At 44.1% G+C, this 27,509-nt stretch overlaps 1 protein-coding gene across 1 annotated transcript in view; it reads right to left on the bottom strand.

Moving 5' to 3' along the window:
- Positions 1-26,873, bottom strand: part of LOC126456063 (COUP transcription factor 1-like) — a 187,983-nt gene extending 161,110 nt beyond the window's left edge. Inside the window, exons 1-2 of the mRNA XM_050091821.1 lie at positions 26,711-26,873; positions 19,181-19,594 (exon numbers count right to left, since the gene is read on the bottom strand). Coding sequence (XP_049947778.1) covers positions 19,181-19,594; positions 26,711-26,873 — 577 coding nt within the window. The remainder of the gene's footprint in view (positions 1-19,180; positions 19,595-26,710) is intronic.
- Positions 26,874-27,509: the final 636 nt, after the last annotated feature.

The following is a 27,509-nucleotide window of genomic DNA, read 5'->3' on the forward strand; positions in this document are numbered from 1 at the left end:
ATGATTATAGAGTATTGCCTTTCCCAGATACAGTAGCACTGATAAAGGGCACAGCTTCCATTCTACATCTATCTACATCTACATGGATACTCTGCAAATCACATTTAAGTGCCTGGCAGAGGGTTCATCGAACCACCATCACAATAATTCTCTATTATTCCAATCTCGTACAGCGCGTGGAAAAAACGAACACTTATTTCTTTCCGTATGAGTTCTGATTTCCTTTATTTTATTATGATGATCGTTTCACTCTATGTAGGTTAGCGTTTCATCAACAAGGCGTTTACTCAACGCGAGACCGTCACGGACATGCTCACCGGACTGCAGTGTAGACGCTGCAAAAGACTTGCACGTCCAGTGGTAAGGCGCGGAGAGCCTACGTTTCAAGGAGGTCGAAGAAACTTACCATTTACCCTTACATACGTGTAACGAAATGAGAGCACGTTAGCCACAGAGAAGTGTGTGCTCACACGGGGACTTTTCCTTCCCTCCCATACTTCTCAAACGGAAGAGGAGGTGCAGGAGTGTGCGTCAGTGGTCGGCTTCGCGTACACTGTATGTCGCCTTTCGAATTATAGATGTAGGTATTGACATCATTGTCATGCATCGAAAGTTAAAGAATGACGATGCAACTTGTAGAACATAAGAAACTGATTTATGCCTACGTACACGTTTCCATTCGAGAACACGAATGTGAGATTTATGTCATCTTTAAAGCACTCTGTGCGACAGTCTGTGGTGGAACGCCCATTGCGGTAGTACTCTGAGAAAAGTTCAAACCGGGGCGGACACCGTGGTCACAAACTCGCCTCCGCAGCCAACCAGCTCGTGTTCGGCGGTGTTCGAGGCGGCGGTACGCTGCTCGAATCCCGGTGGTGTAAGAAACTTCCGTCGTCAGAATTTGGCCGTGTGAGGGGAGGAGAGGTGGTGGAGTGGCATTGATGGTCGCTTACACCTCAGATGTTAAGTCCCATAGTGCTCAGAGCCATTTTTGAAGCGAGTCACGGTGTACATAAACATGTGACAAGCCGGTCGTAGGATCTTAATCTGAGTACTGCTTCAGCAGTAAAGAATCTGCCACTGACTGGTTGACGGATTTCAGTGCTCAGGTCAGAGATGCTGCTAGACTGATGAAGCGACCACCTGGTCACTCGGTCCCAATTGCAGACTGCCTATCTGACGGCATCCAGTGCCAACAAACGTTTTTCAGAATTTCTCGTACAATTGTTAAACGAGTTTATAAATTCAAAATGCTGTCGTACTCTACTCTTTAAGAGGTTTAACCTTATGCTGAAGGTGTAACACAGAGAGTCAAGTACATGGGCTGTTCGGAAAATAAGTTCCGATCGGTCACGAAGTGAAACAGTGTGAAAATCAAAAATGTTTTATTTGCAACAGTCATCTACACCTTGCAGCTACTTCTCTACACAGTCACCGCTCTTACTAGACATTTCTAGTAGCGTTTGTGCCAACTTTCCAACAATCTCGTCGCAGAACGCAGCCGCCTGTGTTTTAGGCCAATACTCGACGCCGGTCTAGAGGTCGTTGACCGTGCCAAATTGTTGCCTTCAAAGCCAGCAGAGTCCGCAGCTCGTGGTCTAGTGGCTGGCGTTGCTGCCTCTGGATCACGGGGTCACTGATTCGATTCCCGGTTACTTTGGGGATTTTCTCCACCAGGGGACTGGGTGCCTGCGTTGTCCTCACCATTTCGTCATCATTCGTGAAAGTGGCGAGAGAGGACTGTGTAATGTTTGGGACTTTGTACGGGCGCTGATAACCGCGCAGTTGAGCGCTCCACAAACCAAGAATCATCATGTGAGCAGAGAAGAAACTCAGGGGCAGCCAGTTACATCTACATCTACGTGATTACTCTGCTATTCACAATAAAGTACTTGGAAGAGGGTTCAATGAACCACCTTCAAGCTGTTTCTCTACCGTTCCACTCTCCAACGGCGCGCCGGAAAAACGAGCACTTAAATTTTTCTGTGCGTGTCCTGATTTCTCTTATTTTATCGTGATGATCATTTCTACCTATGTAGATGGTGCCAACAGAATGTTTTCGCAATCGGAAGAGATAACAGGTGATTGAAATTTCATGAGAAGATCCCGTCGCAACGAAAACCGCCTTTGTTTTAATGATTGCCACTCCATTTCGCGTATCATGTCTGTGGCACTATCTCCCCTATTCCGCTATAATACAAAACGAGCAGCCGTTCTTTGAACTTTTTCGATGCCATCCGTTAGTCCCACCTGATGCGGCTCCCAGACCGCACAGCAATACTCCAGAGTAGGGCGGACAAGCGTGGTATAAGCAGTCTGTTTAGTCTACCTGTTGCAGATTCTAAGTGTTCTGACAATGAATCGCAGTCTTTGGTTTGCTCTACCCACAACATTCTCTATGTGATCATTTCAATTTAGGTTATTTGTAATTGTAATCTCTAAGTATTTGGTTGTATTTACAGCCTTGACATTTGTGTGACTTATCAGTACTCGAAATTTAGCCGATTTCTTTTAGTACTCATGTGAATAACTTCACACTTTTCTTTATTCAGGGTCAACTGCCACTTTTCGCACCATACAGATGTCTTACCTAAATCATTTTGCAATTCGTTTGGGTTATCTGATGATTTTACAAGACGGTAAATGACAGCACCATCTGCAAACATTGTCGTGTGACTAGGGCCTCCCGTCGGGTAGACCGTTTGCTGGGTGCAAGTCTTTCGATTTGACACCACTTCGGTGACCTGTGCGTCGATGGGGATGAAATGATGATGATTAGGACAACACAACACCCAGTCCCTGAGCGGAGAAAATCTCCGACCCTGCCGGGAATCGAACCCGGGCCCTGAGGATTGACATTCTGTCGGCCTGACCACTCAGCTACCGGGGGCAGACTGCAAACGTTGTAATAGGGCTACTCAGATTGTCTCCTATGTCACTGATATAGATAAGGAAGAACAGAGGACCTATAACACTTCCTTGGGGAACGACGTATATTACTTCTGTTTTACTCGATGACTTTCCGTCTATTACTACGAACTGTGACCTTTCCGACAGGAAATCACGAATCCAGTCGTAAAACTAAGGCGATATTCCATAGGCGTGCAGTTTGGTTAGAAGACGCTTGTCAGGAACGGTGTCGAAAGCTTTCTGGAAATCTAAAAATGTGGAATCAATTTGACGTCCCTTGTCGATAGCATTCATTACTTCATGAGTATAAAGAGCTAGTTGTGTTTCACAAGAACGATATTTTCTGAATGCGTGCTGACTATGTGTGAATAGGTCGTTTTCTTCGTGGTGCTTCATAATGTTCGAACACAGTATATGTTACGGGCTGTATTGTGGGTGATCAAAACTTCCCATCGAAAACGCTGCGGGAGCATCTTCATGGCCCCTACAGAGTGCGACCGAGTTTCGTCTTGAAGAAGAAACGGCATGACAGTTATGTGGGCTGCAAAACACCAGGCCCTCATACTTGGCGGGAGAAGCTGTTTTCTTAGCGTCTTTACGTGCTCACTGTGCACTCAGAAACGAGAAGAGCGACGTGACTCGATCGACGGGCATACTAGAGACACTGCCCAAAACACCCGTGCAAAGTTTCATCGGATTTTCTCTGTGGTTTCCGTTTCGAGAGCGATCGGAACTTACTTACCAAATAGCCCTCGTGTATGCGTTGAGGCAGGCGCGAACGGAATCCCAGGTTGGTTCCACGGAGAGTGCTCTGCAGCACTGACCCCTTACACAACTTTTATTCAAAGCAAATCTCTCGCCTAGTGCAAAGTCCCAAGCAAGTGGAAAAAAAAACGCAGGCGACTCCTTTACGTAAGAAGGGCAAAAGAACGCACCCGCAGAATTATAAACCAATATCGTCGGCAACGATCTACCGCAGATTTTATGAACAAATTCCAAGTTAAACAATAATAAATGTCCTTGACACAGAAAACGATCTTTCCACAAATCAGCAAGGATTTACAAAGCGTCGCTCGTGCGCAACTCTGTTTGACCTTTACTCGCACCATATCCTGCGAACCATATGTGAAGGGAAACAGATTCGATTTTCTCGGATTTCCGAAAGCGTTTGACGCGACGCTCCACTGCAAATTGTTTAACGAGCGCACTGAATAGTTTCCCGAATGTGTGAGTAGCTCGAAGACCTCGTAAGTAGTAACACCCACTGCGTTGTCTTCGACTGCGAGTAGTCATTAGAGACAAGGGTGACGTCAGGAGTGCACTGGGGAAGTGTGACACGACCACTCTTGTTCTCAATGTACATAAATCATCTGACAGACATGATGAGCAGCGACCTGTGACACCTGAAGCCTCGGTGATGAGGGGGGAGGTGAGGTCGTTCAATGATTTTGGAGGGATAAAAGTGACTCAGACAGAATTTCTAGTTGATTTAGTGAACTGCGGCTTGCTCTAAATGTGGAAAAATGTACCTTAATGGAAATAAAGACGAAGTGATACAGAGTGAAATGAACACTTAAGGGCGGTAGTAGAGGAGGGAAATCATAGACTTTTTTTTATATGACCGATTTTAGAAAAGTATAAGTCGTGGGGTGTAAAGGAGACCACAAACAGAAAATTAGTGCGAAGCCATTATTGAATATTGCTAGAACGTTTGAGGTCCTCATCAGGCCGTATTGAAGGAAGACGTCGAAGCAATTCACAGGCGTGCTCCTACTGCAGAAGTTGGACCATTATGGAGTAAGGGGAGTAGCTTACAATTGGTTCTCCTCTTAGTTTAAGAACAGAAAGCAGAAGGTAATTCTCCGCAATATTGAGAGTGGTAGTGATGTTCAGTCCCAGTGGGGTACTGTTAAGTGGGGCGTCCCCCAAGGGTCGGTGCTGGGGCCACTGCTGTTTCTTATTTATATAAATGATATGCCTTCTAGCATTAGAGGTGTTTGCTGATGACTCCAGCTTAGTAGTGAAGGATCTTGTGGGTAATATTGAAACAGTATCAAATAATGTAGTTCATGAAATAATTTCGTGGCTTGTGGAAAATAATTTGATGCTAAATCACTGTAAGACTGAGTTTTTACAGTTTCTAACTCATAATTCAACAAGAACCGATATTTTAATCAGACAGAATAGGCGTATTATATGCGAGACGGAACAGTTCAAGTTCCTGGGCGTTCGGATAGATAGTAAGCTATAGTGGAAAGCCCATGTTCAGGATCCTGTTCAGAAACTAAATGCTGCTCTATTTACCATTAGAACAGTATCTTAAATAAGTGACAGTTCAACACGAAAAGTAGTCTACTTCGCATATTTTCATACGCTTATGTCGTATGGTATTACCTTTTGGGGTAATTCTTCTGATTCAAAAAGGGTATTTTTGGCTCAAAAACGGGCTGTTCGAGCTATATGTGGTGTAAGTTCGAGAACCTCTTGTCGACCCCTATTCAATAGTCTGGGAATTCTGACATTGCCCTCACAGTACATATTTTCTTTAATGTCGTTTGTTGTTAGCAATATTAGCTTATTCCCAAGAGTTAGCATCTTTCACTCAGTTAATACTAGACAGAAATCAAATCTGCATGTGGAATGCACTTCCTTGACTCTTGTGCAGAAAGGAGTGCAGTATTCTGCTGCATCCATTTTCAATAAGCTACCACAAGAACTCAAAAATCTTAGCAGTAGCCCAAACGCTTTTAAGTCCAAACTGAAGAGTTCCCTCATGGGTCACTCCTTCTATTCTGTCGAGGAGCTCCTGGAAGAGCTGAAAAATTAAGCAAACTTCAGTTTTACATTGTTGGTTTTCTTTATGTAAACTTACGACTTGTCGCTTGAATATATTTCTTATATTTCATTTTGTCTGTTTCTACTATCGTGTTATAATTTCATGTATTGACTCGTTAAATGATCATGGAGATTTCTCCTTAATTTGGTCCCAAGGAACAATAAATAAATAAATAAAAATAGATTTGTTACCGGTAGCTTCGATCAACAAGTGAATGTTATGGGGATGCTTGATGAACTCAGACAAGAATGCATGGAGAGAAGACGGTGTTCTTTTTGCTAAACGCTAGTGATAAAATTTAGAGAACCGCCGTATGCAGCTGACTGCAGAAATGTTCCACTGCAGACAAGGTACGTTCTACCGAAGGACCCTAAAGACAAGACAAGAGAAATTAGGACTCGTCTGGAGATATATAGACAGTCGCTTTTCCATCACTCCATTTGCGAATAGACTGGAAAAGGTAAAGACTGGTGCTGCTACATGTACACTCCGCCATGCGCCATGGAAGTAAATCGGATGTGTGCCTCTCTAAGGAGTCGTTCCGTGTTTGTATGGCGAACCGCACATTAACTAAATGAGGGCCGCCTTTTGCTCCAGAAAGCAAGTCCAATATTAGTCTACATCTCTAGCAGGCAGTCAAATGAAAACGAAACGAATGGGAAGAACGTGAGCAAACTGTTTATTGCTTCCAAAGTAACAGCCATAGTTGCTTACGCGTTTATCTGACTGTGAGATAAGTCGGTGATACCGTCGCGGAAAAATGTTGGCGGCTGCGTGCTTAACCACGATTCTGCCCAGGTATGCATCTCTTCTTCCGAAGCAAATAAAATGCCACTGACGTCTTTCTTCAGGGCTCCAAAAATATGAAAATTGGACGTGTAAGGGCTTCCCAGGGAAACTTCTGCCTCGTAGTCGACAGAACGTTGGCAACTAGTGGGCGGGTATTATGGTGCAACAAAACGATGCCGTCCGTTAACACCGTCTGTATTTTGTTGCACGTTTCTGTTTTTGCAAACTGTCCAAGTACCGCTGTGCTTCAATTGTGGATCCGTGTTCCAGAAGTCAATGAGCAGCAGGCTGCCTAGCATCTCATAGAGAGATTGAAAAGGCAGTGACTCTAAATATGGATGAGTAGGCTTAGCTCACATAGCTTAAACCGATCAGCTAAAGGTAGCATTGTCTTCTTCCAGATATTCAGGCCAAATGATGCAATTCCAGATCGCCCTTTAAGCCATCAGTACAAAAACGGCCGCCAACATTTTTGTTCAGTAGTCAGTTCTAACACTGTGAGACGGCGCCTCGGTTCTTATTATTGACTAGTAACCTTCATAAATTAGTATATTGCGAGACCCCAAAAGACTAGCTGTAGTAAGGGGCGATAAGATCTCTTCGGCCTCCCACTACTGATCGTTAAGTCAGGACCATTCTGAACACTTCGTGTCGACTGTTTTCTGTTTCAGGTTGCTGCGACCCCGCGCGACCCCAAGGTTATGCAACTGCCTGACGAAGTGTTGCTGTGTTGTCTGTGTGACCGGATGACTAGTTGATTAACAACGGTAATTGTACTTATATTTAAATGGATTATTGCAATATGAGAAACGATATCAAATTTTTACAATTTTTGGAGGTGATTTTTCTTCTACTCACTGCATTGCATTATAACAGGCTTAAGTTAATATCATATTCCTTGCTAGAAATATGTACCGAATTCACACCGTAGCAGCTGATCGGTACGAGTCGCGCACGGCCGTGAGTTGGCAGTACTGGACGACATACAGCAAAACTTTCTGCCCCTCGCATCCTCTAACCCCGCTAATTAGCCCTCCACCACTGAGGTAAGCAGCCAACTTCGCTTAGCTCATTCACCAATGTCATTTAAAATTACCCACAGCTTATATTATTATTGCACCCACTCTTAAGAAGCTCTTAACAAAGTTTAAGTTTTGTGGACTCGGCTGTAAGTTGCTAGATACGTGTCATTATAAAGTACAGTTGAGAACTGTGGGCAACACGAATACTCGATTCGGGAGAAGGAGGGGGGTGGGGTGGGGGAGACAGTTTGTCGACCGCTCAGTTAGAGCCTTTAGAGTGATGACAACTGTGTTCCTCTTTTGGCAGGGCGGCGTCTGCGTGTTGTCTAGAGAACGTAAAGTGGTGGCCACCGTCAAACGCCTCCTAAAATTTCAAGGCAGGACAAATTCTAATCGTTAAAACCCTTATTAAGGTGAATGTAATTTCCCCACTAATTTACACCTGTGCATATTTTGCTATTGAAATAATTTTTTTACTACTCCTTATTGATCTACTTTCAGCCGGCCGCTGTGACCGGGCGGTTCTAGGCGCTTCAGTCTGGAGCCGCGCGACCGCTACGGTCGCAGGTTCGAATCCTGCCTCGGGCATGGATGTGTGTGATGTCCTTAGATTAGTTAGGTTTCAGTAGTTCTAAGTTCTAGGGGACTGATGACCTCAGATGTTAAGTCCCATAGTGCTCAGAGCCATTTTGATCTACTTTCTTCAACTCGTCATCGTTTTCCTTCATACACTGCGTAGTTCTAATAGCGAAAGTTTTGCGTTAATACTGTCAGTACTGGCTTGTTGTCGTCTTTTTTATATAAAAAAGTTATTCTTCCCTTAACTAACGTTCGAAGTGGAAGGCTCATATGCAGATAGTTGGCTCTTCACGTTTTGAACCAGGTGCAGCTAGTCGCTGAGACCGCTGAAAATAACTGGAAGTTTAAGAGAACCCTGGGTCGGTTTCTTAAAAGGGTAGCTGTTGCTTTCTTCGCCAACAATCTCTACATTAGTGCTGCGACGTCTATGAGATGCAATGCTCAAACCTTCTTTCTTTCCGTTTGTAGTTTCCTTTACTTTGCATTTTCACTGTCCGATGGCTCCATAAAAATTGCACACTACACGGAATCCATTTGACTATTATGGCCCGAGAGACATGGCTTTTGCTATAGTAATAATCTTTCTTCACTGTAGAAAACAATCTGAAGAATTAACGGTTATTTGCCTTGTATGATGCTTGGAAGAAAATAGATCGTCATGAAAACATAAAACTTAAATTCACAAGAAATGGCCCATTCTTACCAGCCAATAACACCCGCCTCCCCCACTCTTCCCTGACTATTTAAAGAACTTTCATGCACAAAACAGTTCCGTTTTAAGAAAAGCTAGTTTTTCAGGCAACTCAGTGTTCATGACGTCATACCTTCTGCACTGTGTGTCGTACATTGATGCAATTTTGCAGGTACAGTCAGTGGTTATGTGGACGGTGTCTGCGAAATGGAGATACTAGTAAAGACATAATAAATTAAAAATATCATGGCTAGTGCTGACGTTATACTGCACGTAGTATACTGCGATAAACTTCTTTCGTGACTTTGTAGAGGGTTGTCGGAGAGAAAAAGTTCGGTCAACGTTTGAAATTTTCCTTCTTGCAAATAAAAATCACCTTTTCTTGCTGCAATGTATTTTATTTGTTGCAGCCGCATTTCACCTTTTACTTTGAGGCGTTTCAGTGGAATCTAGAATGATACAGTTTTGTTGTGATATGCAATATTGTAGATTATAAAACAGTTCACTTCTTGTTTTCAACAAATAAAATACATTGCAGCAAGATAAAGGCGGTTTTTATATCCTAAACTAATATTTCTGTGCTTGCTGCGGATAATGACCACGCAAACAAACTTGGTTAGGTTTGAAATTATGTGTCAAGTATGTTGGAAGTTGCCGAGTGCTCTCATTCTCAAATACTGTAAGAACATATTCTGAGTATGTGCGAGGCGGGTTACGCTGCATCGAGACGAGTACACGCTTTGATATTTCACTTGTGGCGTTAAGCCTGCAACGTAATGTTTCCCCTCTGAATGAGTACCTAGATTATGCCAGCATTTCAAATTCTGACAAATTAATGTTACCTCTGGAAGCCGTTGGATAGGTAACCTACATTGGTAACGAGTGACCTATTTAGACGTTTATTGATATACAGACTGTCCCAGCGACACCTCAACCGAAAACAGGTCCAGTCGTCGGCTCACAGCAGACGTTGCCGTCATGACTACGCGGCGCAGAAATGAATATGGGATACGTGACTAGGTTTAACATCATTTCCTTGCAAGAAGTCAAGTTAATTACTCACTACGTCAATATCGAACGTGCGCTACAGGTTAACAGAACATTTAATGGGGGTTGTCATATACGTGCTCTAGCTCAGTAGATTTACAAATGATAAATTGGTTAATAAATGGTACTTAAATGAATAGAGAACTACTTGGTTGCATCCCATATGCAAGCTCAACCAAGTGTATTCTTAACAAAAAGTATTACTGTACCGGCGATTTGGATGAATGTTATGTTATGTTAACCGGGGACCTAGAAACAACGGAGAGGCTCCGCCCCCTCCGCAGCCGCAGTGGTCCGCAACCTCACGACGACTACCGCAGTCCACTTCACACCTCCGCCGCTCCACAGCGAACCCAGGGTTATTGTGCGGTTCGGACCCCGGTGGACCCCCCCCAGGGAACGTCTCACACCAGACGAGTGTAACCCCTATGTTTGCGTGGTGGAGTAATGGTGGTGTACACGTACGTGGAGAACTTGTTTGTGCAGCACTCGCCGACATAGTGTAGCTGAGGCGGAGCAGGGGGAACCAGCCCGCATTTGCCGAGGGAGATGGAAAACCGCCTAAAAACCATCCACAGACTGGACAGCTCACCGGGCGTCGACACAAATCTGCCGGGCGGATTCGAGCCGGGGACCGGCGCTCCTTCCCACCCGGAAAAAAAACTTTTAATTTATACAATTTTTCGATCCTTCGTGGAAGATTAATCGGAGATTTTTGACTGGTCGAATAACCCAACGTTTGACGTTTCTTTCTTAAAACCAGAACACAGATGGAAATACTCCTAAAATGTGCGTATTGGTTTCTTCGTCCTCTCACATGCAAAGAAAAGCTGACAGACAAGAGATGGAACCTAACACGCCGTCGTGACCTCTCTCTTCAGAAGTACGTTTCTCCGTTAAATGCAAATTCCCACAGATGGAAATGTCGCACTCAGTAAAACATTCCGTGCTGCCGTGCTGTGGCCGGATGGATGTCTTGTAAAAAGCCAGCGTTCCGTCCCCGAGAGCAAATGTGGGACAGACGGATCGGTTGTTTGGAAACGATGTCGCGGTCTGCGCGGGAGCGCACTGAAACGGAAGTATACTTCGGCCAATAGTGAGCCAGGGTGTGCGACGGGCCCTCGAAAAAGCTGCAACCCTCTCTTGAAGGTGTCCCCTGCAGCTGGGGACGAAACGTCGGGTTTCGACATGAAATTCATCCGACCAGGGCGTAACAGCCCGGGATATTTTAACGGGCGTCGTACGCACTTCTTTTTCGACGACCATCCAGCGAGTCGAGGACGGCAGAACGCTGGCGTAGTGGCAAAGTGATGCGTCGGTCAGAAAGGAATCAGATTCTTGTGGCGCGTTAAGCCGGGCAAGCCTGCGGATTCGATTTGCGTTGTGTGCTGAACGCAGGGAGCCCATTCGTACTCGACTTATTCCAAGCCGCCGAACTTCAGAAATGGAGGGAGTATCTCACCAGAAATTAACGGAAATTACTCACGAAACTATAGCAAATCTAAGAAAAAAAATGAAATAACCCCTTTTTCCTATCTGGGAAAAAGTTAAAAAGACACGTATTGAGATTACTGACACTGTGAAATGAGCCACAGAGTTATAAACGATAGATGTCGTCAACACTTTTCCTTCAACGACAGGAAGTAAAGGCTACAGCTTTTAGGCTCGTCCGCGTCAAGATCATCAGAGACGAAGCAAGTGCTGCAGTTCTAGGCGTGCTGGAGGAATCCTTCCGGCATTCCCCGGAAGAAATGTACGAGAATCACGGAAACCGAAATCTCGGTTATCAGACAGAGATATTTGTTCCATCGTCGTTTGAAAACTTGCAGTGTTGAAAACAATTTCTCGTCGCGTGGTGCGAGGTGCGGACTGTGCGATGAATCTGCCGAAGCAGGACTGCACGTGCCAGTACAACAGACGACGCAGCTAGTGGCGATAGGTCTGGAGTGGCTGTCTGTTGACAGTTGTGTTCAGCCCCGTTGTCGTCTGCCTTTTAGGCACACGTGAAAAAGATAAAACCCGTGAAAAACGTAAACAACCATAATGTTGAGGAGACCTGGGAGATCACACTAACAATGAGTCCTCGAGGGACAGGTTCGACGAGAAGTTGCCCAGTTCTGCTTACTTTTTAATTAAAAAAAAACACAATGCGATAATTCTATGGCGGTAAATGAGCGCGGCTTCTTTCGTATTCATTGACGCAGATTCTCATGTTCCAATTGAATTTCGGAAGCTCCCGATTTTGTTTTCCTTGCAGACGATGCATACGTACGGATAAGAAATAGATTCAATATTTTTTTTCTGCAAAAGCAGCAAATAAATTAGTTTTAAACGCCATCAACCTAAAGAAAACTGGCTATGATCACTGAATTTTGATGGAAGTCCGTACTTTATACAGAGTTCAACCATCTACAAAAATAGTCATCCACAATAAATAGTGCAGTGTAATGCTAAGTTTTTAGGGCTACAGATTTTTAATTGTAAAATCCAAATTATAAATTTAATGAAGTGTCTTAGTTCGCCTACTGTCGTAGTAAGCAAGATTACAGCTATAAATGATTTATAAATGAAGAAATTAATATATTCTGCAAGTTTACTTCATTCACTAATGAGTTACGCAGTCAACTTTTTGGAGGAGCCAACTTACAGAGGAAATTTATTACCAGAATGTAGGAGCGTATTGTGAGAATTATACCTAATTTTAATCATCGAACAACGTAAAAGACCTCTAACGAGAACTTCTCTAACGAGAACTTGCATCAAAAAATAAAATAACGCTTGATTTAAAACCCACATCTTCAAAGATTTAAGCGGTTTAACATTAGCACAGGGAAGAGCCACCCTCATGTATCCAGTTACCTGGCAGACCATTTTAAGACTTTTATGGGCGATGTACAGTGGAATAAAATTGAATTAAATACCTTTTGCTGTGCAAATCCTTCTGCTCTATTGAAAAAAATGTTCACAGGAAATCTTAAAATTAATGTATTAGGTTATAATGTAGATAATATTAAGACTGTTGAGTATTTCAATGTATTGCCATTAAAGAACATGTTCTTGACTTATTGTCAGATCTCTCGGTGGGACACTGGACTGTGGTACATAAAGTATAGTGTGATGCAAAGCGCGATGCGCTACCGAGACTTCATCATGTGGGTCGTTGTGTGGTGAATAAAAGCCTCCTTGTTTCGCTTCACCACGTGTTCTTCTCGGTAAGTGGGCTCACTACTGATGCAGCCGTTCTTATTTCCTCACGCCGGCACTGAAATCAGGTGAATTGTGACCATGTACGAAACACGAGTCGGCAGCGCCACCTAACGCGGAAAAAATATTTTCTTCGTGGTTATCGTAGTTGTCTTAATTTCTCCCATTGTCTGCGAGGGACTTTACGGTGGTTACTGGTCGAGCGCTGCAAATTCTTTTCTTGCGTTGTTCTCGTCTGTCTCGCTCCTCAGACTTGCGCATGAACGTAACATCTAGCCGCGATGTTGCTATCGTTGCTTGGATCGCAGTGCATCAGAAATGTAGCGATATTCTAGCAAGTGCTAGAGGACAAAACAAAATCGACGTCAGCTACCTTGGGAACTCTATGCTGCTCTAGGTGGTAGTTTTTTGAGCAACTGTACCAGAAGAAAGCTGTTTAAGAAGTCACTTGTGCAAAGACTGTTCCAATTCTTGTGTCCAATAGAGCACAGATTTCAGCAGCCCATCATAGTCTGTAATGCAGAGCGCTATGTTTACAATACGACTGCATTTAGAACTGCCCTTCTTTCTATTTTGGGAAATTATTTGACAGTATCATGAGCGTTTTCTACGGACTCGTCAGACCAGGCGTTCCTGCGACGTGAAGTGTCTGGAGTGAAGCAGCCTTTACCCCGAACGTAACATCGCCGTGGTAGGCGTGGGCCTTTGCTTGCCCCTGACTTTCAAACCGCCTCATTTAGTCATTTACCGCAGGACCACTGTGTACTTTTCACATACGTAGACCGCTGCAAAGATGAAAGTCCTGTCAAGTACGAGAGCAATAAACCTGCGACCCCTCGAACCGTACTCTCACACGACATCCTCCTGATACTCCCGGTCAACTTTGGAGAATCATCTTTCGAGCACCAAGTTTTGGCAGTTTATGAAAACCGAATACCATAATGTCAACCTTGTTCCAAATCTGTCAGTTTCCTTCTGTAACACATAGGAAAGGAAGTTTTAAGAACTGATAATGTCAAAAAAAATGGGGGTGGACGAGACATTGTTCTTATTCGAATTGTATTGGTTTAATAAAAATCTGCTTTAAGGGGCTCCGGAAAGGCTCAAAATCATGAAAAGTTCAATTTTTACTTTTTTGCGTTTTCTGAATCTGCAGACTATTACCTTTTAATAGATATATAATTTATTCAATTCCGAAGACTACAACTATTTTTAAATTTTTTTGAAGTGTGTTCTACATGGGCGTGACCCACTGTGGCGCTGTTAAACTGCTGTCAAATGGTGTTATTATTAACGTCCGTGTTCATCAGGTACATTTTAGTGATGTGAGATAAAGTATGTGTTGTGGCTAACCTATTTTCAGAGACTTAGCAGCACCTGAACTGTTGAAAAAGTGTATTCACGGAAAAACTCAAAACCCCAATGAAAGTGTAAATAGTGTTATATGGTCGAGAATCCCCAAGCCTATATTTGTTGGAATAGAAACACTTCACTTTGGTGTGTATGATGCTGTTGCGACTTTCAATGATGGCAACATTGTAAGGTGCAAGGTATTTAAAAATATGGGAATGAAGATAGGTTCTAACATGGTACGAGCGATGCTTGCTTTAGACAAGGAACGCCTTCGGGCTGCAGACAGGGCTGTAAAGAGTCTAGAAATACAAGCAAGAGTAAACAGGAGGAGGAACAAGAGGAAGCTGGAGGAGGAGTTTGCAGAGGATGAAGATAATCCATCCTATGGACCTGGAATGCACTAAAAAGTTAATCCAATCTTTGTCGCTCGATTCCCAAAACTTTTATTTTCTCATACTAATTACATGTTTTCTAAGGATCTTCCAAACTTATTTGTTTAAAACTTTCAGTAAATGTTACACAGTACCTTCTGCATAATTTAACACAGCCTTCTTCCAAAAAACTGTATATTTTTGAATATATAAATAAAAAATTGCAAAAAAATGTTGTGAATTTTCATTACAATTGAAAAAAAATCATCTTTAATAACTGAACTAAAATTTTGTAAAATCCCTGTGTTAAGTTGTAGCCCATATTCCAATAAATAATCTGTAAAAAGTTCAACTTCCTACCTCAAATACTTTGTGAGGAAAGATGTAATTTATAAGCGTTATTTTAACATTGCAAGTATAGGGCGTTCCGGAGCCCCTTAAATTGAAATGAGAAGCAATTGTAAGTCTTCAATAGCGCAAGTGGTACCTTTTTTATTCCCGTATTTTCAGTTGCTAGCTCTGCCGTTTTGATGCTACAGTGATGAAATACTTATGAACGACATGCCGGTAGTGCGAAGCTTTTCGGAAAATTTTAACAAAATGAGATCACAGTATATCACCTATTACGTAATTCCCAAACAAAAACTGTACTTTCTATTTTGCACGTCTGGACAAGAGATTTCACTGTGTCATTCTAATTTTCAAATACATTATTTTACGCGTCAGTCGTTGTGTTGTATGTTCCACTTCTAGATGTTAAATACTTTATACAATTTGGAATAACATCAAATTTGTAAACTGACATTAGTACAGGTTAGATATTCTGCCCATACAGCACATACATAAAGTGTCATGAAAGTAGGGGCACAGTAAGTTTACAAAAGTGAAAAAGAACCGGCAAAGACAGATTCTCAGTGATCTATCGTTACAGTGCATCTAGCAAATAAAGTTCAAATAATCCATGAACCGTAACGAGTAACACTTTGAAATTACGAATTTCTCAGCTTTTCCAGGACGAATGAGCCATTGGGCAGGAAGAACTTCGTAATTAGGAAAGCTGTTTGTTATGTCACAATCTGTGCAAAGTTTCTATTGTGGATAATGTAGGTCATTTACTCTGAGAGCATGTGTGAAAATGCTTCTCAATTTCCGACTACAAATGTCGCACGTAGTTGATCTGTTCCACGTATTGTTTAAACTAATTTACTGCCGACTCGGAAAAGAACCAGATTTTTAATTTTCTAGTTGTCACATTTTCTCGTTCCAGTGCGTCAGTATACGGGAAGAAAATAAATTCGACCTAAACTGAGTCACAGGAAACAACGATGACATTGTCTAGGAGATCATGACACAATACCTAGTAACTGAGGTTAAAGATAACAGTTTTCTGTGCGAAAAATAATTGAGAAGATGCAAGAGAGAGCTAATAAAATATGTGTACGTAATTTTAATGACTCCACAATACTAAACACTAGCAATGCAGTTATTTCCGCGCCCTACACGATAGGTGATATTGTTGCAAAGTATTTAGCGGACTCTGTCTTTCACAAGTGCTCCCAGGCTGTCTTAATACCCAGTTCATAGTGATCAAGGGTGGAGGCGCTAGACAACGTGCCAATGAAGTAGCCAGGCGTTAAAACCTTAAAACGAAATAATGGCTGTCTATAGCTTTTTCAAGGCAACGTTAAATTTGTGTACTTGACGTGATCAGCTTATACCATAATGCGTCCGATAAATTATATTTTTTCTCCTTTCCTCTTTTGGCTGAGATCGTTTGAAAGTCGTGCTAACAAGCACTAAAATTTCGCTTAGTAGATTTTGTATGACTGGACGTAAGTGAAATATCTGTGAGGGCTCTGTTGACCTTCAGTGTCAACAGACAACTCACAGATATTTCACTGACGTGTATGTAAGAGACGCAATAACGGAATGAATGTCTTTTAAGAAAAAAAAAAGGGTAGGTAATATAATTTGTGCTACATCGAGCAATCTGAAATGCAACAGATTTGGCAAACGTGACTTGCATTCAAAAAATATCACATTCATATAATGAGAAAGAAAAATGTTGACTATTCACTTCCACACCTTGCAAATATTCCGCGTCATGAACTGCTTCGCTCACCCGCAGATTTCTAAAGCTGTCCGCCCTTCTCACGTGGATAGGGGCTTTTTTTTTTTTTTTAAAAAAAAGGAAGAGTTCTTTCCTTTTATAACTTCACATATGCATGTTTGGCAGTTTGATGTTCTGTATTTACTTATTTATGTATTACTTGAACGCTACACTTCACTTTAGATTATGTATTACTTGAACGCTACACTTCACTTTAGATTAGATCATGAGAGTTCGTTATTGTGTAAAATTGTAATTTCTAGCGGGCTGTCGATATGACAGGAAATAGTCCTCGTTGCGATTCTGTGTTTGCTAAATACGAATACATCGCTGAAGGTTCGCCAGCAGAGAAGGCAACTATTGAGATTTTTTAATTGCACTCCATAGATATTTACACGCAGTTGCGTCAACCTGATTATACGAACATTATTTATTTATGATGCGGTAACATGTTTTCGAGGCTCAAATGGGACTTGGCGAAAATTTGTCGCCAAAGAAGCTCCAGTCTGTCTAAATGCAATCAATATGAGTTACAAAATGGTATATAAAAATCCTAACAACTTTCACAATATCTCTGAGTAACGCTAGATGCCGAAACGGAAGGGAAAAATAGGAAAAAAAACGATGTTTAGTCGAAAGCCTTTATTTTGGTGTTGTTAGTTAGAAAGTGTTAATTAGAATAGTGATGATTATTTAGATTTCACTATTCTGGAACCGAGCGAGGTGGCGCAGTGGTTAGCACACTGGACTCGCATTCGGGAGGACGACGGTTCAATCCCGCGTCCGGCCATCCTGATTTAGGTTTTCTACGATTTCCCTAAATCGCTCCAGGCAAATGCCGGGATGGTTCCTTTGAAAGGGCACGGCCGACATCCTTCCCTAATCCGATGAGACCGATGACCTCGCAGTTTGGTCTCTTCCCCAAAACAACCCAACCCCCCCAACCTCAGTATTCTGACGTAAATATGTACTTTTATCCGCAGCACACAGCACGACAATAACACCAGTGATAAATGCAGTACGCTTGCATTAAAGACTTGTGTACTGAGATAAGCGTGAAGAGATTTACACACCGAAAGAAAGCAGGCGCTGCAGTCATGGACTGTGCGGCTGATCCCGGCGGAGGTTCGAGTCCTCCCTCGGGCATGGGTGTGTGTGTTTGTCCTTAGGATATTTTAGGTTAAGTAGTGTGTAAGCTTAGGGACTGATGACATTAGCAGTTAAGTCCCATAAGATTTCACACACATTTGAACATTTTTTTTGAAAGAAAGCACATAAAAAATTTTAAACAAGATGCTCACTGGCGAAGTATTCCAGAATCGTATGGAAACGGACCACGGAACAATATTTAAAAATTGTAAGGTGCAAAACAGTCTGTCATGGCAACTTTTTTTGTGTTAAGAATTAGACACGGTAGAAGATGAGGTACAGAAACCACTGAGGCTAGCGCAAATTACTCGAAGTATGTTCAGCATGTGAAACAAAAGAGTTTGGCAAATACAAGCTTCTGCCAACAAACTTTTCAGCCACTAAATAAAAAAAAGAAATTTTCACTATTTGTTTCCTGTCACAGTTGCTTGTAATCTGTAACGGTGAGCTTTACCGTTCATTTCCAAACCATTGCTTTCATCTGTAACACAATTCCAGTGGAACATTCGAGGGACTTGTTAATACAAATGGTTCAAATGGCTCTCGGCACTATGGGACTTAACATCTGAGGTCATCAGTCCCCTAGAACTTAGAACTACTTAAACCTAACTAACCTAAGGACGTCACGCACATCCATGCCCGAGGCAGGATTCGAACCTGCGACCGTAGCAGTCGCGCGGTTCCCGACTGAAGCGCCTAGAACCGCTCGGCCACAACGGCCGGCTTGTTGATACACCAGATGAACGTAACAAGTAACATTTATAGCAGTGCCCTGCTGTATGGACAAATCTTTCGAATGTGTCCACTGGAATTATGTTAGAGTCAAATATTGCAGATGCAGGCAATGATTTGGAAATGAACGGTAGTGTTTCGAAACTAGTCACCGTTACAGATTACAAGCAACTGTTAGTCAAAAGTAAGTGAATAATAAATAAACTGAGTTACTGGTCCTTCACACCGGACTAATGTCGGAATCGCACACGGAATCGAAGTGGAAATAAATAAATAAAAAGGTCAGATCGTGCAGAAAAGTGCTAAAGAATGCCTGACAGAAGATGCAGAAGTGGTGTGTTTTGTGAAAACAGTTGGGGCTGCTGCGGCTGGCTGGCTGTGACCTACCTGTGCCCATCCTCCGCATGCAGCAGCGCTGCGGCAGCTCCCGGTAGCAGAGCGGCGGGGGCGGCGGCGGCGTGTGTCTGGAGCAGAGGGGCAGCGTGCCGTCTGTGGCGCCGCCGCTCGCTGGCTCGCCGCTGAACTTTTGATGTGCCGCCGCCGCCGCTTCGCGCCCCCATATATACACTCGCGGGGCGGTGACGGCCGCAGGCGAGGGGTGTCTCCCTGGGGCGCGCCGGCCAATCGCTGGCCGCGCATCCCCTCCACCGGCCGCCCCCTGCCCCGCGTGTTTTGGCGGGCAGGTGAAGTTGGTGCGGCCGCCCCCGGCGCCTCCCCCCCGCCACTCCCCCCTCGCACTGCGCGAGTCAAAAGATCGGCTGGTCGGCGGTCGGCGGTCGGCAGGGCACGAAGCTGCGGCGGCTGGGAGCAGGTGCCCGGTGCCGGGGGCCGGCGCCATTGCGGCCGCGACTCAAGTGCCGCCGCCGCCGCCGCCGCCGCCTCCCACCCCACGCGAGGGCCGCCCTCCCTACTCGCCCTCCAGCGCCCGTCACCACAGGATGCGACACTGGCGCTATTCCTCACGCTAGCTGCTCGTACCACGTCCGAGCACGCCTCCACCTACATCTACGCCTGTATACTCTGTCTGTAAACTCAAGAGTGAGCAGCGCTTTTGGTGGGGGAAGCGGCCTTTCCCGGAAGAACGCTGCCACCAGCCTACAGGGGCACCCAAAATGTATTGCCCGTTACCTGTCTAGCGGTGTAGATCGGCGTGCAGTGATATACGTCGTTTCTGTTCGTGGGATCTTAGTTGCCAGTGTCAGTGAGTTAACTTTATACGGGGTGTTACAAAAAAGGTACGGCCAACTTTCTCCTGCGAATGCGAAAATATTTTGTTGACACCGACCTACATAGGGAGAAACGATCACCACGATAAAATAGGGGAAATCAGAGCTAGTACGGAAATATATAGGTGTTCGTTCTTTCCGCGCGCTATACGAGATCGGAACAGTAGAGAATTGTGAAGGTGATTCGATGAACCTTCTGCCAGGCACTTAAATGTGATTTGCACAGTATCCATGTAGATGTAGATTAGGAGAGGTAAAAAGACGGTTTGAAAAAAGTGTCTTCAATGAAAACTACGGAGAGCTTGTGTATTTATTGAATATAATAGGAGTGGGGATTGCAGTAGCAATATTTTTATTAAAGCATATGTGATCGCAGCGACTATACAGGGTGTTACAGAAAGGTACTGCCAAACTTTCAGGAAACATTCCTCACACACAAATAAAGAAAAGATGTTATGTGGACATGTGTCCGGAAACGCTTAATTTCCATGTTAGAGCTCATTTTAGTTTCGTCAGTATGTACTGTACTTTCTCGATTCACCGCCAGTTGGCCCAGTTGAAGGGAGGTAATGTTGACTTCGGTGCTTGTGTTGACATGCGACTCATTGCTCTACAGTACTAGCATCAAGCACATCAGTACGTATCATCAACAGGTAAGTGTTCATCACGAACGTGGTTTTGCAGTCAGTGCAATGTTTACAAATGCGGAGTTGGCAGATGCCCATTTGGTGTATGGATTAGCACGGGGCAATAGCCGTGGCGCGGTACGTTTGCATCAAGACAGATTTCCAGAACGAAGGTGTCCCGACAGGAAGACGTTCGAAGCAACTGATCGGCGTCTTAGGGAGCACGGAACGTTCCAGCCTATGACTCACGACTGGGGAAGACCTAGAACGACGAGGACACCTACAATGGACGAGGCAATTCTTCGTGCAGTTGACGATAACCCTAATGTCAGCGTCAGAGAAGTTGCTGCTTTACAAGGTAACGATGACCACGTCACTGTATGGAGAGTGCTACTACCAGTTGTTTCCGTACCATGTACAGCGTGTGCAGGCACTATCAGCAGCTGATTGGCCTCCACGGGTACACTTCTGCGAATGGTTCATCCAACAATGTGTCAATCCTCATTTCAGTTCAAATGTTCTCTTTACGGATGAGGCTTCATTCCAACGTGATGAAATTGTAAATTTTCACAATCAACATGTGTGGGCTGACGAGAATCCGCACGCAATTGTGCAATCACGTCATCAACACACGTTTTCTGTGAACGTTTGGGCAGGCATAGTTGATGATGTCTTGATTGGGCCCCATGTTCTTCCACCTACGCTCAATGGAGCACGTTATCACCATTTCTTACGGGATACTCTACCTGTGTTGCTAGAACATGTGCCTTTACAAGTACGACACAACATGTGGTTCATGCACGATGGAGCTTCTGCACATTTCAGTCGAAGTGCTCGTACGCTTCTCCACAACAGATTCGGTGACCGATGGATTGATAGAGGCGGACCAATTCTATGGCCTCCACGCTCTCCTGACCTCAACCCTCTTGACTTTCATTTATGGGGGCATTTGAAAGCTCTTGTCTACGCAACCCCGGTACCAAATGTAGAGACTCTTCGTGCTCGTATTGCGGACGGCTGTGATACAATACGCCATTCTCCAGGGCTGCATCAGCGCATCAGGGATTCCGTGCGACGGAGGGTGGATGCATGTATCCTCGCTAACGGGGGACATTTTGAACATTTCCTGTAACAAAGTGTTTGAAGTCACGCTGGTACATTCTGTTGCTGTGTGTTTCCATTCCATGATTTATGTGATTTGAAGAGAAGTAATAAAATGAGCTCTAACATGGAAAGTAAGCGTTTCCGGAGACATGTCCACATAACATATTTTCTTTCTTTGTGTGTGAGGAATGTTTCCTGAAAGTTTGGCCGTACCTTTTTGTAACACCCTGTATACTTACTGATGTACTTCGATATCCGGAAGTGATGGATAATCGTCTAGCATTGCAAGAAAATGTGCAGAATACGAAGAAGAGGATGTATTTGCGGAGTAACGAGCTTTCGATCGTCTCTAATGTTATTACAGCGTAAATTAAAGAGGCAGCCCAAAAAGAACTGTTAGCTAATATTACCAGTCCCAATTAAAGGGCTGCAATCTATGCAAACGTCAGCCTCACCCAATAGGACACATAAGGAACGAACGCGAAAATAAGCCGCATAGTTTAATGGAATCGCCATGAAGGAAAACTAATAATCTTGGGAGGAAACCGATCGTTATAGACCGTTTCAAAATCACGTAACACCTTTGATGCTTATGGAACACTAAATCTCTATCTCGGTCACTATTTACCTGATTCTGAGACATAGTGCTTGAAATATGTGCTCAATAGCTTTTCTAAACACTGCTGAAATTTTCTTCAAAACATGTGTATCGATTCTGGACTTCTAAGCAAAAAGCTTGACATATGAGGTGCGTTCACACATTAATTTTTATTTTTTGGTAAGAACATTATTTCTTAATCTACAGCAATGTTATCCTCTTCAATATATTCCCCATTACATACTATACACTTGCGCCAGTGCTTTTTCCAGTTCCCGAAATTCTTTAGGAACTGTTTCTCCACGATAGTTTATAGATCTCTTAACTGTGCATTTTTAATCTCATCCATGCTTGTAAAACTGCTGTCCTTTAAGGCCTGCTTTGAAATGTTTATACCACTTGTGTGCCCTTGGTTCACTCACATACAGACTCATCAAAAGCAATATTTAACGTCTCTAAAAATTTCATACAATTTATTCCATTCTTATATCAAAATTTAATGCAGATTCTCTAATCTGTTTTTATTCAAAACACATGTAACCTATTGACAGCTGACAACAGAATAAGTACCCAATATGCATAACATTGTACACATACTTTTGAGACATGTTTACGAACACAGTGACAAGAAAGTAGTGCAAATAGGACTCATACAATACACAAAATCATAAATTTTTGGCTACCTTTTAAACACTCTTCGTGTTGCAAGTCCTTGAAAGAAAACTTCTACCTTTTAGTAGAAACACAAAGTAAGAACAAGCCTTAAATTCTACAGATTGATTCCATTATATGGGGATCGTTTTACGAATAGCAATAGAGGAACATACAATACATTCACATAAACAGGCATTCGGTGCTATGTTTGTAGTACAATCCTGACTTCTTATCTTAATATTATTTACTCTATTACACTCCTGGAAATGGAAAACAGAACACATTGACACCGGTGTGTCAGACCCACCATACTTGCTCCGGACGCTGCGAGAGGGCTGTACAAGCAATGATCACACGCACGGCACAGCGGACACACCAGGAACCGCGGTGTTGGCCGTCGAATGGCGCTAGCTGCGCAGCATTTGTGCACCGCCGCCGTCAGTGTCAGCCAGTTTGCCGTGGCATACGGAGCTCCATCGCAGTCTTTAACACTGGTAGCATGGAGCGACAGCGTGGACGTGAACCGTATGTGCAGTTGACGGACTTTGAGCGAGGGCGTATAGTGGGCATGCGGGAGGCCGGGTGGACGTACCGCCGAATTGCTCAACACGTGGGGCGTGACGTCTCCACAGTACATCGATGTTGTCGCCAGTGGTCGGGGGAAGGTGCACGTGCCCGTCGACCTATGACCAGACCGCAGCGACGCACGGATGCACGCCAAGACCGTAGGATCCTACGCAGTGCCGTAGGGGACCGCACCGCCACTTCCCAGCAAATTAGGGACACTGTTGCTCCTGGGGTATCGGCGAGGACCATTCGCAACCGTCTCCATGAAGCTGGGCTACGGTCCCGCACACCGTTAGGCCGTCTTCCGCTCACGCCCCAACATCGTGCAGCCCGCCTCCAGTGGTGTCGCGACAGGCGTGAATGGAGGGACGAATGGAGACGTGTCGTCTTCAGCGATGAGAGTCGCTTCTGCCTTGGTGCCAATGATGGTCGTATGCGTGTTTGGCGCCGTGCAGGTGAGCGCCACAATCAGGACTGCATACGACCGAGGCACACAGGGCCAACACCCGGCACCATGGTGTGGGGAGCGATCTCCTACACTGGCCGTACACCACTGGTGATCGTCGAGGGGACGCTGAATAGTGCACGGTACATCCAAACCGTCATCGAACCCATCGTTCTACCATTCCTAGACCGGCAAGGGAACTTGCTGTTCCAACAGGACAATGCACGTCCGCATGTATCCCGTGCCACCCAACGTGCTCTAGAAGGTGTACGTCAACTACCCTGGCCAGCAAGATCTCCGGATCTGTCCCCCATTGAGCATGTTTGAGACTGGATGAAGCGTCGTCTCACGCGGTCTGCACGTCCAGCACGAACGCTGGTCCAACTGAGGCGCCAGGTGGAAATGGCATGGCAAGCCGTTCCACAGGACTACATCCAGCATCTCTACGATCGTCTCCATGGGAGAATAGGAGCCTGCATTGCTGCGAAAGGTGGATATACACTGTACTAGTGCCGACATTGTGCATGCTCTGTTGCCTGTGTCTATGTGCCTGTGGTTCTGTCAGTGTGATCATGTGATGTATCTGACCCCAAGAATGTGTCAATAAAGTTTCCCCTTCCTGGGACAATGAATTCACGGTGTTCTTATTTCAATTTCCAGGAGTGTATGTTGTGTTTCGGAAGAAGCTATCGTTTTTGTTTTCCTTATGGTCTTAATGCATTTGTCTAAAAATGAACGCAGCCCAGACGTATCTGTATACGGCGTCGCCACAGATTTAAATCGCGCGGAGCGGCAGGGCCGGTACTACGTTGTGAAACAGCCTGTAGAAGCGCCCAGTGACGTAGGTGGGTTGGCAGAGTGGGGACTCGCTCGCTCGCTCTTAGTTTACCGACGGACTATACTCCACAAACCACCTTGCGGTGTGTGGTGGAGAGTACTTTGTGTATCATTCTTAGTCCTCCCGTTCCAGTCGCGTTCGGTTTGTCGCGTCCCGGCTCAGCCTCACTGTACCCGAATGAAGTAGGTGAGAACTGCGTAGCGCAATCGGGACGTTAGCGACAATGGGTTAGTTATAAATTACTGTCAACCTTTATATCGGAGATGAGAGGGAGAGAATCTCCTTGGTTTGAAGCAAATAAGTTTCCTGAAAATAGGTTACAGAACTGCAATAGGCAGAAAAGTTTGGTTAGTTTCTATCAAGTTTCAGTTTGGATTCCGTAGAAACACTGGAACACGTGAGGCAATACTGACCTTACGACTTATCTTAGAAGAAAGATTAAGGAAAGGCAAACCTACGTTTCTAGCATTTGTAGACTTAGAGAAAGCTTTTGACAATGTTGACTGGAATACTCTGTTTCAAATTCTAAAGGTGGCAGGGGTAAAATACAGGGAGCGAAAGGCTACAATTTGTACAGAAACCAGATGGCAGTTAAAAGAGTCGAAGGGTATGAAAGGGAAGCAGTGGTTGGGAAGGGAGTAAGACAGGGTTGTAGCCTCTCCCCGATGTTGTTCAATCTGTGTATTGAGCAAGCAGTGAAGGAAACAAAAGAAAAATTCGGAGTAGGTATTAAAATCCATGGAGAAGAAATAAAAACTTTGAGGTTCGCTGATGACATTGTAATTCTGTCAGAGACAGCAAAGGACTTGGAAGAGCAGTTGAATGGAATGGACAGTGTCTTGAAAGGAGGATATACGATGAACATCAACAAAAGCAAAACGATGATAATGTAGTCGAATTAAGTCGGGTGATGCTGAGGGAATTAGATTAGGAAATGAGACACTTAAAGTAGTAAAGGAGTTTTGCTATTTGGGGAGCAAAATAACTGATGATGGTCGAAGTAGAGAGGATATAAAGTGTAGACTGGTAATGGCAAGGAAAGCTTTTCTGAAGAAGAAAAATTTGTTAACATCGAGTATAGATTTAAGTGTCAGGAAGTCATTTCTGAAAGCATTTGTATGGAGTGTAGCCATGTATGAAAGTGAAACATGGACGATAAATAGTTTGGACAAGAAGAGAAGAGAAGCATTCGAAATGTGGTGCTACAGATGAATGCTGAAGATTAGATGGGTAGATCACATAACTAATGAGGAAGTATTGAATAGGATTGGCGAGAAGAGAAGTTTGTGGCACAACTTGACCAGAAGACGGGATCGGTTGGTAGGACATGTTCTGAGGCATCAAGGGATCACCAATTTAGTATTGGAGGGCAGCGTGGAGGGTAAAAATCGTAGAGGGAGACCAAGAGATGAATACACTAAGCAGATTCAGAAGGATGTAGATTGCAGTAGGTACTGGGAGATGAAGAAGCTTGCACAGGATAGAGTAGCATGGAGAGCTGCATCAAACCAGTCTCAGGACTGAAGACCACAACAACAACAACTATCAAGATTATCCTCACTTATACTTATGTGAGGTGTTGGACCATAAACCCCTTAGTAAGATTCAGTCTATTTATTCGGACTTGCTACTTCAAAGCTAATTGCCGGTACATATAAGAAACGAGTACAATGCAATCACTTGTTCTTGGTTAGCACTGAAACCTCTCTAAGGAATTGAGACAAAGACTGACAGCCTCTGTTCGACACTATTCCAATGAAACTCTAAAAATCCTACTTGACCTTAGTGTCCACCAGGGTCTATCACCGTCTTCTCGTAGTTGAAGTCTTTATCAGCTGTATCGGCTGCTATGGGCCTACCCGGCCCCGCTGGCGTCTCGCTGCGGAATCTCCAAACTGCCGGCAATGGCTCTGAATCTGCATCTGAATCTCTGCTTCTAGCTGTTCCACTGTCTGGCCTTTTATTTCGTTTCTCGTGTACTTGGGCGCACACGAGTTCATTTGTTTCACACGACCCTTTCATTTCTAAGTGATCGAATTGAACAAGAACGCCTATGGTTCCACACGACACCCTCGTTTCTAATTGGTCGGCTTGCGCAAGAATGCCTTCGGTTCCACACGTCACTTTCGTTTCTAGCTGCACACAACTTAATTTGGTTCCATACGAGTGTTTTCTGCACGTGACTGACACTCTCTCTTGCTGTATTATCGCCCTGGTTTTTGTGTCTTCCATTGCGCAAGTTTGATTCGTGCTGCTTCCTCTGGCAGGAAGTCAAACACTAAGTTATTTCATCAACAAGCCATACTTGGCAGCCTCCGCCGCTTATGTTGTCCCTACGTCCTGGTGGATTAATTTTTAATGTCGGCTCGCTGTTTGCCTACGGAGCCTGGACTCTTATTATGGTCACAAAAGCAATAATAAAAAATAAAAATTTTCTACGGTCACAGCAGGTTGCTGAAACAACGATTGTCAGTAAACCTCAGAGCGGGCTAGAATCTCACCAATTTCATCTCCGTGGTCTTTTCACAAGGCATACGTAGGAGGAAGAAACGAACGTAAAGTATCCGAACCTTTAATAATAAACCACACCGTCATTCAGAACGCCTCCCTTGCAGTCTGCCACTGGAGTTGGTCGATCATCTCTCTGACGCTTTCGTC

Source organism: Schistocerca serialis, chromosome 1 (assembly GCF_023864345.2).
Source record: "Schistocerca serialis cubense isolate TAMUIC-IGC-003099 chromosome 1, iqSchSeri2.2, whole genome shotgun sequence".
NCBI lineage: Eukaryota > Metazoa > Arthropoda > Insecta > Orthoptera > Acrididae > Schistocerca > Schistocerca serialis.